General features: G+C 38.8%; 1 protein-coding gene across 17 annotated transcripts in view; it reads right to left on the bottom strand.

Moving 5' to 3' along the window:
* Positions 1 to 4,933: 4,933 nt before the first annotated feature.
* KIAA1217 (KIAA1217 ortholog) overlaps positions 4,934 to 17,742 on the bottom strand; it is a 547,404-nt gene continuing 534,595 nt past the window's right edge. For 11 of the 17 annotated variants that reach the window (XM_075211953.1, XM_075211950.1, XM_075211952.1 and 8 more), the window contains 8 exons: positions 16,757 to 17,213; positions 14,177 to 14,348; positions 12,954 to 13,084; positions 11,779 to 11,913; positions 11,306 to 11,425; positions 8,115 to 9,716; positions 7,607 to 7,732; positions 4,934 to 6,990 (listed from right to left, as the gene is read on the bottom strand). In XM_075211953.1, the coding sequence (XP_075068054.1) occupies positions 6,493 to 6,990; positions 7,607 to 7,732; positions 8,115 to 9,716; positions 11,306 to 11,425; positions 11,779 to 11,913; positions 12,954 to 13,084; positions 14,177 to 14,348; positions 16,757 to 17,213 (3,241 nt within the window). In that variant the 3' untranslated portion in view covers positions 4,934 to 6,492. Of the gene's footprint in view, positions 7,733 to 8,114; positions 9,717 to 11,305; positions 11,426 to 11,778; positions 11,914 to 12,953; positions 13,085 to 14,176; positions 14,349 to 16,756; positions 17,214 to 17,742 lie in introns of all 17 variants that reach the window. The other 6 variants (XM_075211962.1, XM_075211965.1, XM_075211963.1 and 3 more) reach the window with 4 other exon arrangements.

Raw genomic sequence — 17,742 nt, 5'->3', positions numbered from 1 at the left:
TATTTTTTGCTTAACTGAAAGCACTAATTACAACATTTATCTGGGGGGTTACAAAGCCCCGTACTAACTGAACTATGGATTCTATAAGTACCGCCCTCCACGGCGATCCAGCGCCATTTCCCAGAGGAACAAAGAAGGGGTAGCACAGTTCATGGCAGTTTCTAGTGCAGTTGGGCAGCGTCATAGGTAGAAAAGAAAGGAGGGGTAGCAGTGTCCTTCAAAGCCTCCAGTGACATTCAGGAGAGCTCCATTGCTCCATTGCTAATTGTCATTGCTGAAATAGAAATAATAGGTCTGACTGTCTTGGTCTTCTAAATCTGCAGTCTTTGAAAGTGTATGAAAATAAAATTGTGACCTGTGAGGTGGTCAAAATTGACTGCAAATGACTTTAAATTAGTGTTTATTGATGTTGATAATAATGTAGGGGGGGGGGGGGGGAAAGCAAAAATATGTGATTTTCGCAAAAAAAAAAAAAAAAAAAAAAAAAAAAAGGGATTTTAGAAATATTATTTTGTCCATTTTAGGCCAAAGACTGCAGCAAGCTGGCTGATTACTAAGCGATAGAGCAACGGCACAAACACAGCAGTTTATATCCCTGCCCCATTGGAGCTTACAGTTTAAATTCCCTAACACACACACACGTCAATTTGTTAGCAGCCAATTAACCTACCAGTATGTGTTTGGATTATGGGAGGAAACCGGAGCACCGAGGAAACTCACGCAAACACGGGGAAAACATACAAACTCCACACAAATAAGGCCATGGGAATTGAACTCATGACCCCAGTGCTATAAGGCAGAAGTGCTAACCACTTAGCCACCGTGCTGCCTTGTATTACGGCAGAGAGCATAAACGTAACACAAGGTATAAAAGTGTTTGGCATAAGTGCAGGTCACCTTCGTCTATTTACTTTTATAAATGTCTAACTCTATTCATTAATACCACTGTCCATCTAATGACCTCTGCATGTTACTGTTACTTCACTCTCTATGATGAATGCCCTGTAACTTTTAAAATGTATTGTATGTGTAGCCTTTGAAGTTTGGTAATATGGGTGCAGGCCACCTTCATCTATCAACTTCATTATTTATTGATATACAGCAAATTACGTAGCGCTTTACAATTGGGTATCTACTTGTCTAAATGTATTCTTGTGCCTCTGTACAACTAATGACATCTGATTGTTACTGCCTCTTCACTCTCCATGATGCATGCTCATTAACGTTCCAAATTTAGTGTGTGTGTAGCGTTTCAACATTTTTATTACTTGCACCTTACGCTAATTTTTTGTTGTTGTTTAATGTATCAAACGGTCTTGCAGATGACATTTTTTTCGCAGCCGCTGCAATGTTCTACATGTGGTCGCTCAATGATGAAAAATGCCCAGAAAAACCCTCACACACAGACACCCTTTTTCAAATATAGATGGTACTGAATGACCCTTTCAAAATTGACAAGTATTGAAATATAGAAAAAGGTTTACAATTTATAGTGTTTTGGGAGTGTGCAGCTGAGTTGACACACACACAGTTTTTTTTTAAAAATTAATTCAGATGTCACTGCCTCACACAAGATTTCTTTTACTAGAAAAACTTAAAATTTTAAAGGAAATAAATAGATTTGTTTTTTGGGATTATGCTGCTAATCGTCATACAGCAAAAGCACACTGAGAGGGGAGTGTTCCAACAAAGAGAAAGGTGGCTTGTGATTGGACCATCACAAATCCTTGCTATCCTATGACTTTCCACCTTTCCCTATGTGGCAGAACACCACCCATCACCACCACGGCTTAAATCCAGTCCAGCTGACTGCTGTCAATTGGGTAAACAAAACCCTTTAAAAATCACTCACCAACACTGTGACTGTGTGCATTTGGGAGCTGAACAGGGCCAAGGATGACTGGCGTACAAGAATAGCATTTAGGCCCCTCCAGCCAGTATGTTCTGTAAAGTCATCACCCTGCTCTGGCAAGCAACCAGGGTATGCAGAACTTACCTTGTTCCAGCACTGGTTATATTGATTTACCAATCCATAATGTTTGAAAAATATCACAACCACAACACACACAGACGTTATACAGCTTTGAGTCCTGTCTATGAATGTGTTAACAACAGGTCGAATTTTGTGGTCTACTTTACCAGAAGTAAAAACAAAACACCTATTGCTCTCTCCAAATCCGATTTTGTGTACTTAATAAACAGAGCCACACACCTGCAGAAGGAGAACAGGGTTAGAGGTAGGACATTAAGTCATTTACTGATGGGCCGAGTTACTGTTTTATAGTCTGACAATCTAAATAATGATTATAAACATATCATTAAAACATAAAGGATACATAAATAACAACTATACACCGATATAGAAAATACAACAGATATGATAACATAAAAGATCATACATTTTTAATGCACACAAAACATTAAAAGCAATAAATAATCAAACTGGTGTATAGCAGTACTATTTAGCATTTATTTATGTATAAATAAAATACAACACCACCTCCATATGGTGACATGGTCTGTAATTTAAGAAGTCATTAAGAATCTTGCAGTTTACATAGCGGTGATTGGAGTATGATGAATTACTGATATTGGAATGAGATGTTATGAGCTTATTACCAATATATCTACAAGTGAGTCATATATTGTGACTGCCCTTGAAACAACCTTTGATTTGAGCGCTCAGCCATAACATCTTGTAGGAATATCCATAATGGATGTGAGCCAGCTAGGGACTAGATCGTTCTTGACCTCTTTAAAACCCACCCCACGTGCTTTTCCAATATCTGTAGATAACAAATTGTTACACATTGGAAATTGGTTTAATTTATTTAACTTAATAAATAAGGGTTGTGACATGGTATCTATTATATTTTGCTCTCATTTAGTAAATAAGTTCTCTTGAAGGCATCTAAAATGAAAGTATCAGTATACGAAGAATGGGAGAGGTATTCTGCAACGAAATCATGGATAGAGCCGTTCCTTATTCTTTCGCCAGGCTGAATGGTAATTACTTTTATAGTCTAGGAAATTGTAGCATACAACAGATATGAAATGTGTACAGTGTAGAGATTGTTTGCCATGGTTGCAGTTCGAGTTAAAGCTAAAAAGTTGATGGTGTTTTGGTGCACATCAAAATGAAATGAAAATCCAAAAGGGTTACTATTGAGGTATGTGATGAAGTCTGGGATGGAAAATGCAGCACCATCCTGGATACAAATAAGATCATCTATATGAAGCAGTATGCCTTGTGAAAGGAATTATACTTATTGAACTGGACTGGTCTGCATGGGCCACCGTAGGTCCTATGCAGGGAATCACATGAGGAAGCTGCTTTCTCCTCTCCCTCCATGTTTAAATATCTCTCACTGTGCTGTCACTGAATGGACTCTGAACTATTTATGTCAGTATGTACATATAAATTGTGAGGCTTTAATCTTTATTTGACATTTGCATTCAAATATGAAACGATAATTGTACAAGGTTGCTCTCTTGCTCCTTTCTTTGCTCACTTAAGGCCTAAGTCTTTAAGGATAGCAAAGTATAAAAAGTGAGTAACTTTGCACCTGGGAAAAACCATGTTGAGTTGGAGGGGGAGGTAAATTTAAAATGTGGGGACAGATTTATAGTTGTATAGGGCATGTCCTAGATCAGGGGTAGGCAACCTGCGGCTCTCCAGGTGTTGTTGAACTACAAGTCCCAGCATGCTTTGCCAATTGATAACCAGCAGATAGGTGGCAAGGCATGCTCGGATGTAGTTTCACAAGACCTGGAGAGCCGCAGGTTGCCTACCCCTGTCCTAGATCAACTTTAAATTTCAGTGTAAAAATAAAGCTATCAAGTATTTGCGTCCTACATGAAAAAACATCCAGTATTTAACTTATGTGCAAAATAATAAACTATTTTGCACCTCTTGTATTGTAACATGGTTTGTCCAGGAGCAAACTTACACCTTTTTTTTGGGGCTTTGCTCTCCTTAATGACTCACACTCTTAATGTTTTACACTTGCATAGATCCAGTGTTATTTGATACTGGAGAAGATTTTCTATTTATTTAGGACTTGCATGTTGTTGATGTACATTTTATTATTTACATATTTACTATTGAATATGCTGGATTTTAGTTAATCATATATGCAAGTAATTTATATCACTGTTACAATGGATTCATTTTTTGGTATTTTTATTTACACACACACAAGTTTTTGCGCAGATTTGTTTTATTCTACCCATCATTACTTAATACACACTAAACCTTTTTCTATTTGTATATAATTATAATATTTATCAGCCATGTTTTACTTAATTGTAAATATATATACAACCAGTGTATCTCACCCACCACAGTCAGTGCCTTGATATACTCTGTTTACTGAAGAAAATGTCTCTATATATGTGATGCGTCACATGTAAACTGCTTCTAGGTCAAGCAAAATACCTAACTATGGGCCGCTTACATGGGCGTTGTAGAATGCTGCATTTTTTTCTCCGGGAATCTGCAACATTCCAAAGTGATAAAATGCTTCTAGTGTTATATTCAGGTGAATAGGGAATTCTATCAAAGCGTTTTAGTGTGAGTGTTCCCCATTCACTTCAATAGAACACTGGGTAAATGCTGTGGCATTGCTCTAATCAGTGATGCCATTGTTTCCTGGTCATGTCGATAGGCAGCATCTCACAAGCTAACTGCCTCCAGTGTAATCGGGCAACAAGTGCACACAAAAAAGGAAAACAAGTCAGTAGTAGAAGTGAATATATGTTGGCCACTAGAGGTCTCTAAAGTACAGCAAAATACAAATAAAAAATGTACTGTTTGCATAAAAGCATTCCAAGCCCATTGACTACTATACACTCCAAATATCTATGTTTAGGACATTTAGATCTCAAATTAAAAATACAATGCGAACACAGAATAAACCACAAACAACAGATGTATATATAATAGCATGCATCACTTTATTTTATTTCAGAAAAGTGATCTGCTTTTTATAGATATTTGTTACAGTAGTTATACAAAGTCATTAAATTTACAAAATCTGTGCAAACTCTTTCTTTCCAAGTTGCCATTGTTTGAAAGCATGCATAAAGGATGAGCAGAGAGGCAACATGTGGCTGTTAGTGTTTGGACTGCCACTCCCATCATCTATTTGGCTGTTGGGGATGATAGGTAGTGTCATCGTACAGAATCTGTAGAGACACATGTTGCCTACCCCTGTAATAAATCATTAGCACATCACTGTATGTAGAAGTGTATGTATATTTACATACCAGTAACATTCATTAAAGAACAATATTGGTACTAGTTTTTAAACCCCAGAATAAGGGCAATGGTAGGCAGTTGCTTTAAAGGAAATTGGAACTGATAAATATGTAAATTTTAAAAATTAAAATTAGTGTCTATACGTTTTGCTTCTTTTTTTATATATATAACTAAACGGCAGAACACTGTTGCCATTTTTAATTTTTCTTTAAAGGGGATCAATCATCAAAAATGGGCAAAACATAGTCTTATACGATTTGGTAAAAGTAAGCACCATATGCAAAGTTATTAAGGTATTTTTTTTAAATAGACTGATTAAATTAAGTGGGGGGTTAATGCTACAAATTTTTACAACTTTTTGCAGCACTGTCAAGTTATGTCACTTTATGGCAGTTTACAGCCCACTTTATGTAACTGGAAAGCAGAAGAAAAAGTCGGGTAGCTCAATTATTTAGACCAGGAACAAAATAGATATAAGATGGCAATTATTTGTCATATGATATCGTTAATAAAGGATAAGGGGTCTACTGCTCAAACTTAAGGTGTAGTCTTATGTAGACTAGACTACTTTGTACACATGTATTGTCTAAATGTACTCAGAATAGAAAACTTTGTGTTCCCTGGTTTGGAGGTTGAGCACTTCTATTTAAATACAACATATTTTTTGATGAATGAATCCCTTTAAGCATTTTTAATTCCGATCAGCCCTGCCCATTATGGGGTTACCAAGCAGAAGTCTTTAAACATACATTATATCCATATGAAAATATCTTGGCAAAAAATAAAAGCAACAATGATGTCTAGTTGACAAAAATAGAAATCTGTAGTCAAAGCCAGCATGAACGTAACATAAAAGAATAAAACTTCACGCTAGAGTTGATCTCTTGCAGGTTCCATAATGAAAAATATTCTATACAAAATAATCTCTATCTTCACATTCTGGATACCTTTTTTTCCAGCTTTCCTAAGTTCCACACACATGCAAACATACAGTATAGGAATATATACATTCACACACACTAACTTTCAATTTACATAAAAAACAAAAAAAAAAAACAAAAGACCAATAAAAGGGGGGTTTGGGTTATAATTACAACAGCGACAAAGTTGACAAAGATTTATGGTTGTGTTATGTACACAGATGAGAACACCAAGCCAAAAGCGGACGCAGAAGGTGGGAGTGCACCGAAGACACGGCCGTGGGACACCTACAGTGGATGGGTCTGCACAAGTTATGACGTCTCCTTTGGAGTGGTGACCTTGCTGGTACTTCCGTTCTGTGACTTGTAGCTGGTGAAGCTAGGTGTGTGGATAGTACGGATGCTCTTCATACCTTGAGTCAGTGAAGTGGGAGAGACAGAAGTAGAGGGAGAAGTAGCAGAGGAAGAAGTAGCAGAGGAAGGAGATGGTCTGCCGTTTGCGCTCTGTAGTGAAAATGAGAGATGGTGACCTTTACCTGCATACGACGGGCTCTGCAACTTTGAAGTGCCATTCTGAACAGGACGGATAAGGGGTGAGGAGTTAATATTGCGAACAGATTGAGCGTTAGAATTGGTTATAGGGACATGTGACTTAACAGGGGGGTTATGGGAGTTAGACGTATCACAACACTGAGCAGAAACAGAACTGCTTTTCCCAGTGTTTAGAGAAAGAGCTGGAATTTTAGAAGCAGATAAAGTAGGGGAAGCAGCCTTATAATCCCCACCAGCTTTCTTAGTACCTCCGTTAGCCTGCAAATAAAGATGGCGGGAGACAGTTTAACATTGATACACCAACATGGTCGCAGGAAAACAAAAAGACCCCACATGGTTACAGCGTTTGCTGAGGGTCTCTGGACCTGGCAGAATCCGTGAAGCACAGAAAAGTTTAGAGAACTGTTGAGAGGTGGTTGGTACAGTCACGTAAAACGCGTAGAGTGCGCTACATGGGCCATGCGGTGTGATTTAGAATGGAGGTGAGATAGCAAGTCAATGTTAATGCAGTCAACTCAACATACAAATGTTAATACTCAACAACATAAACACCACTGCACAGACGTGCATTTCCATGTCTACCCGCAAATGCCGTGTTACCACTGTAAGCCCTGTTTCGTTCATCTCAGCTGAACATCTTGAGGTGGGACAAAGCAGTAGGTGTTTTATTGCAGGCATGCAGAGATATGGCGAGAGTGAGACAAAGTACTACAGGATTTCTCATGCCACCAGATCCAGATTTAACAAAAACAAGAGTGAAAGCAATGCCATCCTTGTTTTGGTTACATTTAGTCAGTTACTTGGCTTGAAGTTTTAAAAAGCTTTTTTTTTTTTTTTTAAGTCCTTCCAAAGTGTTGTTCTAAGGTAAAACTACCTGTCTGAATTGACGCTGTGGCTCCTGTAGCTTTGGCTGTTTGCTAGTTTTTTCCGTGCCTCCTTGTCTAGTTTTAGAAGACATTGGTATTGGCATCCTGCTGGTTTGTGACGCTCCGTTTGAACCCTACAGGGACAGCCAATGGGAAAGAGAGACAGAAATAACAAATAAATCATACGGCACCAGTGATACCATCCAGTCTCATGCCATGCTCCACCAATAATAAATGAATCTTTAGCCATGCAGTAGAAACATCAGAAGGTTATTGTCAAAATAATTAAATGATTTTTTTAGGAGGAGAAAAAAAAATTCAGGTTATTTCACACAAGCAGTTTATTGTTTTTTTTTGGCTCTTCAATTGCCCATCACCAAGTAATCAAACATATTAAACCAAGAGCTTGTTAGGCACCTATGGGAAAAAGCCAACCACCGTAAGAACAGCAATCATTAGGCACCGCGCTCTGAAACTGGCACACATTTATGGTTTGGATGTCTTATGCACAGGTACCTTACGTGCTGAAGTGGGTGCGGATGATGAAGACTCTACAACAAGTTTTGTATCATCCACTAAGACGGGTTCTTTGGCAACGACAGGTGTTGGGTGCAATGTTTTGTTTTCCTCCCTTGTTTCTATAAAATCAGATCCCGGTCTTGGTGTCATTTCACTTATTGTGCTTTCTAGCTGCTTGATGGTCTGCTCCAGACTGTCTAAGGTCCTGTAAGTATTTTGCCTTATTTCATCTGTCCTCGACACCTGATCTGGTTCTTCAAGGCTGAGAACATCGGGCTTTATATTTTCCTCTCTGCTCTTCGATCTTGCTATTTCAAACCTTTTTGCTTCTTTGTGTTGCTTTACTGTACCATCGGGTTCTTCTTCGTCCTCGTACACCACCACCTGCAAGGTCTTTTTCCCAGTTTTTGTCCCTGTACGGATTGCTTGGGTTAAAGCCGCCAGCTGCTTTTTGGGAAACTTGAACTTGAATTTTTTCTTTACATCTTGTCTCTGACCAAACTGATAGTCTGAGGCATCGGACCTTTCTTCATCTGTGAGAAGTGCCGGGGAAGAATTACAATCCTGAAACATAGTCTGTTTCATCTCCGCTAAAGATGGATAGTTAAATCTGTATTTACTTTGTGTCACAAGACTCTCTGTTGCGTTTACCGTTTTAGTTGACTCCATCCATTCTTTTTCAGATGGTGGAACAACAATTTCCTTATTGTTGTTATTCTCCTCCTCCTCCTCCTCCTCTTCGTCCTCCTCTTCAATCATTGCCTTCGACATAATTTTTTCTATATCATCATCACCTTCTTCAAATATTGTTGAAAGTCTTTTATAAGCTGATCGAATATCCATTGGTTCATCAAATATGATAATGACTGGTTTCCTGTCTGTGCACATATCTTCTGAGCCAGAACCAACGACGCTACCAAAAGGAATTTTCTCCACATTCTCCCGATCAACGTTGACTGTTTGGACCTCTCCACCCTTTCGGTTTACAATATCTTGAACTTCACCTTTTGATAGGACCTGCACCTCAGTATTAGTTATCATAAAAGCGATGTTATCTGCTGGAGACTTTGGTTCGGTTGGGGATATTGTGGGGGAATCAATGTCCTCGGACTGGTGGCTGTTAGTCCTTCTTGAATTCTTTTGCCTTAATACAACTGGTTGACCTAAATCTAAATAGGGCATTCCCTGTTCTTGGGATGCTTTCTCTACAACTTTCTCTACATTCGAAACCCTGGCAAATGTGAAATTTGAATCCTCTATTTTTTGTTCCAATATTTCTTTACCAGCTTCTGGGAGTATTGTAGCGCTCAAGAGTTTTAGATCCTGTTTGTTAGTGTAGTTTTGTGCAATCATGTTTTCTTCTTTCTCATTTTTAATTTCCTTCTGTGGTTCTTCCTTTGCTGTAGAGCTTTGCTCATTGCTACCTGTGAACAGACTATAGGTAGACTGCTCATTTACTACCACTGTCTGCCCCTGCCTATACATAGCCAAATCAGGCGCAGAACTTTGTACAAAATGCATTCTCCACTTCTCCGCTGTGCTTTCAACAAGTTTTGGGCTTTCAGGATTTAAACATTCTTTTGAAATAGTGCATGACACCTATGGGGAAATATTAGAAGGTAAATGAACTTGTTAAACGTTACTTATAATTTTTATAAACTGTTAAATCAGAGCTAGTTCTATGATCATTCTAAAATAATAATTTTCTTTATAAACAAATTTAGAGAGTAACATTTGCAAAGCTGCAAGAAAATGGTTTGCATTTGAATACGGCAAAGGGTATCCAAAACGTGGATGTAGCTTTAAACGCCTGCCACCGCAATTATAAAGTATCTTGAATTAAAGAAGAATAACGGCTTAAAGGCTAAAATAATTTGGCTATAGCTACAACAGTCAGGGCTGCCGAGAAACCTCGAGACCTGGATGCATCTTGTCCCACACTGCGCGCGCTTAGCCTTGGCAAAATGTGGTCATGTGTCCACAGAGTAGGGGTATGTGAAAGTGCGGACACCCTCTAAAATGAGTGTCCACCTTCGGCAACAGCCAGTAGTGGGTGTGACCACGTGGACCATACTTGCCAACTTTGTAATGCTCCCATCCTAATTCGGAAGCCATTCAAACATCCAGGGAGATTTGGCAAGTATGATGTGGACCAACATGAACTACTGTGCAGTCATTTCTACCCCACCAATAATATAGCTGAGATAGGGCCGTGAATGAGCAGATTAAATCATCATCTTCCCTTTCCCTTATAACTGTACAACAAAGTGGAACTATGGAACCATGAAACTCGTTATTGCCAATAGCAATCATTTGGGCATAATGTAAGAATTGTGAGCAGTTCTACTGGCCATGCACCTGAACTATCCAATATGGCCTCTCACATGAGTGGACACATTGCTGACCGATCCTGTGAAATTAATGGGCCACACAGCTTGTGAACAGCTATTATTTACATTTTCTGTTAAAACGATCATCTTCAAACCTACGTTCATCAGTGGAATGTCCATAAACAATGCAATTAACAAATGAAAAAAACTCCATTAACTACACTGAAGATGTTTGTGAAATGTACCAGACAACAGTGGGGGCAGCCATTTTGTAAACTGAAGCCATGTTTATGACATCACAGCCTATCAATTCACTAGTAATCAGTGACATCACTGTGACACGAGGCACAAGGTGATTTGATGTCACTAGTATCTAGTGAATTGATAGGCAGATGGTCCAGCACATAATATGTCTGCACAGGTACACTTAATGTGGTATTCTCTATTTAATGTCCACATAGTGTTTTCTGTAACGATCTCCAGTAACCTGTCTACAAAAAAAGAATTGGATGTCTTTGCATTAAGGTGTCTCGTTAGCATAATAATAATAATAATAATAATAATAATAATAATTAATAATACAAATGAAAAAATAATTTACGGATCAGCAAATACATAGAAATTGTAATACAGCATGCACGTTGGAGAGGTTGTAAGTAGAAACATTCACTGGCAATAAGAAAATTTGTGTATAGATTTAACAACAAATTTCTGCAATTGAAAAAAAATATTAATCAGACGTGTTGGCTATATAATACATATAGATCTAAAAGCTAATGAAGGGTGGGTAATTTGGGGATAGTAGGGTGGTTAGTATTAGCACAGAAGGCGATGGTTAGGTTCTGCAGATTAAATTACCTTCTTTTCCTTGGGTAGAGCTAAACCTGAAGGCCGGTAATCTTTCTCATGAACCTCTGCTTTAGGGGGCTCATACTGCACTTTTGAGTTAATCTCCACTACGGAACATTTCTGGAAAGCCTAAAAGATGTAAAATATTACACATAATGAAGTTGTGGGAACATATGGGAGCCTTACGCCACCGACCTACGCACCTTTTATGATACCGACATCTCTCCATAATCAGCAGAACAGGAAAGACACCAAGAAACAGGACAGTAACCCTAGCTCGGAGCAGATCTGGGTGATTATAGTCTACATAATACGCCAGTTATGTGTGTTCTATGTTAAACGTCTAGTATGGGTAAATGAGCACATGTAGACAATTTTGTAACTAGAGAATGCGCTCACTGTATTAAAAATTGTACTAAATGAAAACCACATGGAATGTATATCCACTTTATCTTCTGTTCTTCAACACGTAGGACATTTACCTGAAGTTCTGCCATAATTCTCTCTCCTTCCTCCTCCTCTTCATCCTTCACTATGGTAGTTTTGGTCAGATGTTGACTTTCTGCTTCTGACTTAATTGTTTTTGCTGGAATTGGTGGAGGGACATCTTCAAAGTCCTAAATTGATTAAGAAAAAAAAAAAATGTATAGAAAGAATCAAAGGACTCCCAACTCCCACCCAAAGCAACGTAACTACAAACCGTTTGTACTAATGGGGTGTGGCCACTTCAAACTGGAGCAGTAACCTGAATGGCGCGGGAACATTTTGTAAAGGAGGTTGGTATGCAGATGATGCTGTGGAATGTTCTGTGTAAAAGAGGTGTGGCTAGTGACAGGGCGGGGCATAAGTCTATCAGGGTTGTGTGCCTATGATGGAAAATGGGTTTTGGGTATTCAGCTATTGATTTATTAGTTTTAATGAGAAATTATACCTACAAACTATACATTATATTTAAATACATAAATGTGAAACATGTAATATAGTTTTCTTATTAGATACGTTTGTACAATGTTCTTTTTATACACTTAGAACAATGGCATCATAGAATGAGAGAAGTAATCTATAACTGGGTGAATGTGTTCTTTGTGTTTTATTAGCATTTAAGTTTTCATTTAAAAAGGAAAAGACCACCAGTTTTGGAGGAGGTTAAATGTTCAAAATAGACGTAAATGGTCCATGTTACAAATATAGCCCCTATCCTAAACCTAACCAGTGGTTGGATATATTCACTAGAACAAAAGGAATTCATGCTGTTCAGTTCAAACCGGATGATGATGGATATGTGATGTAGAGGTGGGGCCAGGTATAGACAACACTGCATACGCCCCCCCCCCCACCTGCAGATGGAGCAGCAAAAGGTGCTCGTTAGATACATTTTGCTAGAGAGTATCTAACCAATGATTCCATTTAGAAGAGGGGTTATTACCCCAAAAAGAATAGAATAGTCCATTAGAGTGGGCTCACACTTAATTTCTTATAGACTCTGCTATTGAATAATGAGGGCTACATTTGTACTGTATTATGTGTGTATACGCTATGCCTCTTCGTATTTTTACGGCTCGGCTATCCGCCATCAATTATGAGATAGTTTAATAAGAAACCTAATGTCTGGGACAATGCGAGTAATCTAATGAGTCACAATAACAATGCCATTTACTTTGCTGTCTTTCCAGTCTGCGGTCCATGCACTGCTCATGCCAGACCCAGGGGGGTACATCCGACGAGGCGGAGGTGGAGGTGGAGACTTTGTTAATTTATCATTTTCTTGTTCGCTTTCCTGCCCACCTTCTAGAACAATAAGAGGTCAATGTTAACAATAATAGGAAAAAGATCATGTCATATAGTGCTACTAAAAACATGCTGGTTGTTTAAAAAAAAAAGTCCATAAAATCTTAATATTTAATGGCTAACATCCCCCTGACATTTAGCAGAACAATGATCCCTACGGATGCACCCGAGAGTTGGGGAGGTGAGAACCTTGTGAACGTCATAAGTCCTGGACATTGAGTCCTTGCCATTCTGCTTATAGGAGGGAGGGGGGTTACCATTGTCTATATAGATTGGGTGAACACTTCCTTTAAGTGTGATGAGTGAGCCCTTATTATATAACTATCTGTTATATACCTATATGTTATATACATCACATACATTGCTGCAAGACAAACCAGAATCACTAGCCCTGCTCTAATCCCTTTTCTGGAATCAATGGCCTTGATGTAGTAGTGCGTGAATAATACAATTGTAATGTTATAGGTTGTCAAACATTATTCTACACATCAGATTTCTGATGCACAAGGATTATCCAGATTACTAGGAATTGGTGGTAGTCAGCATATCGATGCTGACTAACCCGACAACACTTCCCCCGACATCTTCACACCGAAGGGCTCCTTCCCGACGAGGCTCCATGATGACCGATGTGCCAACCGACTGGAAGCAATCGCGATGAATGAAGAAGTCGACGCGACTTGACGACGTCACTTACATCCGCAATGCTGTTAACGCTGCTGTTAAGGCGGTAATGTAAGTGTGCGCCCATGTCTAATATACAATGCTTTGTAAAGTACATTGGACATGGCCGCATACTTACATTACCCCCTTAACAGCAGCGCTAACAGCGTTGCGGATGTAAGTGACGTTATCAAGTCGTGGCGGCTTCTGCATTCATCGCGGTTGCTTGCAGTCGGTTGCCACATTGGTCGTCATGGAACCTCGTCGGGAAGGAGCCCTTCGATGTGAAGATGTCGGGGGAAGTGTTGTCGGAATAATTAGCATCATTATTGAGTACCCCTTCCCCCAGGAATAAATTCTCTTTTATTTTCGTACAAGCATTGTAACACTGTGTAGGAATAGGACATTGTGGCCTATCAGATATCTTACCATTGACTTCATGTTTTTCTATGCTGTCCAGTTTTAGCGATGGAGATGGCATCTCTAGGCTGGGGATTGACTTCATGATATTGGCCTGTGCTTCCTCCAGCATCTTCTCAAATTCCTTTCCATTATAATGGTCAATGTTTTGTCTCTTTTCTTCAAATTTTCTCTCTGCTTCCTACAACAAAACAAGAGACTATTATATTAGCTTAAGGAATAACCGCACAATTCCAAACAAAGGTCCAGAGACGGTCTACTAGAATATGAGTTACATGGCAAGAAACTGTAAAAATATATATTTATAAACAGAGTGAAGCTGTTTATAGTCTCAAATGGGACAAAAAGTACCCCAAGACTTGGATCTGAGGGAATTATCTGGGCGCTTAAATAGGTGAGTAACTTCTAAATAAATCTAACGCTCACTTAATATTCATGTATTAAATCACTCAAAAACCTCTAAACTTCTTTTAAAAAGAAATATATATATATATATCTCTTTAACATAACATTCAATACCAATTCACATAAAGAAACAACGCAGCCACTTTTTAGGATTAGTGTGTACTAAACTAATGCCAAGAAAACCAAGACAAACAGAAAGAAAAAGAGGCGTTTTTTCTATATTACTGACCACCAACCAGCTTATAACTAAACACACAATTTTATTATTCTTATTCTTATATAAAATCACCAAAGTTAATCATAAAAAAATATAGCCACATAAAATCCATATAAAAACATAAATATATATTATAATTCTACTTTGTTAAATAAATATTGTTTTCCTGTTTAGGAGTCAAAACTTGGAACTTTATTCCTGGGTGGCTTAAACGAATCCATTGAACTTAATGTGGTTATATTTTTCTATGATTAATAAAAGTTTATAAACAGCAGTAATCATTGGGTTTACTTTCTTGGCTTGTTTCGCTAAATGCTCATAGCAATGGCCTTGGTTTTCCCTTCAAGAACACTATGGATGAGGTCCACTTGTCCACTTTAGGGCTCATGCACACAATTTGCATTACAGTCCTTTAAACCAAATCATGAACCAGGCCAGGTACGGTGACATGGTGACGTGAACCAGGCAGGTACGGTGACATGGTGACGTGAACCAGGCAGGTACGGTGACATGGTGACGTGAACCAGGCAGGTACGGTGAGATGGTGACGTGAACCAGGCAGGTACGGTGACATGGTGACGTGAATCAGGCAGGTACAGCAGTCAGTCACCTACACAGGAACCAGGCTGTTACTGACAGCATCTGGCCCCTGTGTAATGGCCATGATCCGTTCCATCCCAACATCCCCTCTTTGACCTCCCTCAGAAACCTCGTGATCACCAGGGTTTCAATAAAGGAGGTAGAGACCATGGGCCTTGTAAGAACCAGAAAGACATTCTGCCCTTTATTTTAGAGCATGTTGCTGACATATAAGCTAATGGAATCTTTTTCATGTAGTCTAATAAAAGTTAAAAAAAAACCAAAACAAAACAAAAAAAAAACAAAGTCTCCCCACCGAAGATGAGAAAAATACAATTCTAACAACAAAGTGGGAAAAGATTAAAAAAAAACACATACACATTTACATATAATATTTATTGTGACAGTCATTATAATCTGTAATACAGTACACATTCATTATCCCTATAAATGTTACAAGTTGTAGAATACATTTATCAATATATTTCTGGGGTTACACTAACCGTATAAAAATAACAAGAGGCGAAACCATGGATAAGAGCAAAAAATAGGAAAAAAAACTTACTCTAATATCCCAAAAAAAAGATATTTATCCCAATATGCTACCAGATGGAAGTATATTTTGTCCCGAAAGTTTATTTGAGAAGACTGACATATAAAAATGTTATTCCCGGTGAAAGTGACTTTTAGAGAAAATGTGAAAATCGGTTTGGTCATATAGGGTGGCGGACACGGTAAGCGAGGCAGGAGGGCGGCGTACTTACCGGGGGAACCCTGCCAGTCCCGAAAACAAAAAATACTGGTGTAGGCTCCATCCCCCTTAGTCTCTGAGTTCCCGCTCTGAACAGAGCAGGGATCAGAATAGGCGCTTGGGTATGGGGGGGGGGGGGGGGGGGGGGGGGGATGAAACCTCAGAGATTATGTATCAGAGATTCCGCATACATAGTGAAGTCCCTTTGTCAGGGTGGTGCTAGAAATGCCAGCGCCAATCCTGCAGCATGTTGTCCTTAGGAGGTTAATCATGTGGGGCATAAAATCTAAGTTTACATAGAGGCTGCTTTGTGCAGCTGTGGCCAATTTTTTATCAGCTAACCTGCTGTATTATCCGTTGCCTGCTGGGATATGGGGCTGCAATCATATACAATGGGATTTAATGCGCTGACTAATCATGGAGCATTAATGGCGCTCATATGTTTGAGACCTTAGAAAGAAAATGTAAACCTGTTACTGAACAATTGTTGCCAGCTGTCAGTTATTTCATGTGACCAAACGGAGCTCTGTGCCTTAGCCATCAATCTATTCATACAGTGATCCAAAAAGATTATACATAAAATGTAACTGATTGTACAAGTGCGGCAGCTGTTAAGCATTATACAGTTTATATCTACCTCTATGGAAACCGCTCGATTCCTGTAACCTGCATGATAGATCTCTTCAATAAAGAGGTTCTGCGCAGTGGATCCGTTGTGCTGAGCGGGTTGCTCTTGTGCTGCACCGGATGACATACTTGTTGAAAGGTTATTTACAGATAACTCTGTATTCTGGTTACTGGAGTTGGAGACGTGGTTCACCAGAGCCGAGGAGTGTTGGGACTGTTGCATGAAGACGGGAGAACTTTGTACTTGGTGAACCCTGACACCAGCAGACAGAGGCACCACCTCAGATTTCACGGAGGACGTCAGAGATGTTGTCGTGTTGGCCGACTCGGTTTGTGTCGTCTGCAGGTACGTTTGACTTTTTTCTTCTTTGTTTTGGATAACGTCTGTTTCAGTAAACTTCTCTGTGATGATAAATTGGTTATTTTGATTGAAGTCAATGACTTTAGATGATCCGTCAGAAACATGTCTATGGAAATCATAAAAAAAATTAAGGATTCATTTATTCTGAACAAATATCATTATGGCATCATAGAGAACTGTTCCCCCTACTCATTTACTAGCTTCTCACTGATTTCTGGGTCCCAATACAAAATTTGTAAACAATCCCCTTCAAATCCAGTATAATTTCACAGAGCAGTCTATGGTATTACAGTGCAGTATAAGGTATGAGAGTGCCACTTATGTTTCATTATAATACTTGGGGATAAATGTATCAAGCTGAGAGCTTCTGGCAAGTTTGAAAAGTGGGGATGTTGCCTATAGCAACCAATCAGATTCTAACTATCATTATGTAGAATGTACTAAATATGTGATAACTAGAATCTGATTGGTTGCTATAGGCAACATCTCCACTTTTTAAATCCACCAGAAACTCTCAGCTTGATACATTTATCCCTTGTCTGAGACCTCTATTGCATATATGAAACATAGTGGTGGATTTCCCATTACGTTCGATTTTTATTTATTTTTATTTTTTTAACATTTATCCGATACAA

Source organism: Mixophyes fleayi, chromosome 5 (assembly GCF_038048845.1).
Source record: "Mixophyes fleayi isolate aMixFle1 chromosome 5, aMixFle1.hap1, whole genome shotgun sequence".
Taxonomy (NCBI): Eukaryota; Metazoa; Chordata; class Amphibia; order Anura; family Limnodynastidae; genus Mixophyes; species Mixophyes fleayi.
The sequence above is the reverse complement of the archived record's forward strand: the minus strand, read 5'-3'. Positions and strand labels throughout refer to the sequence as shown.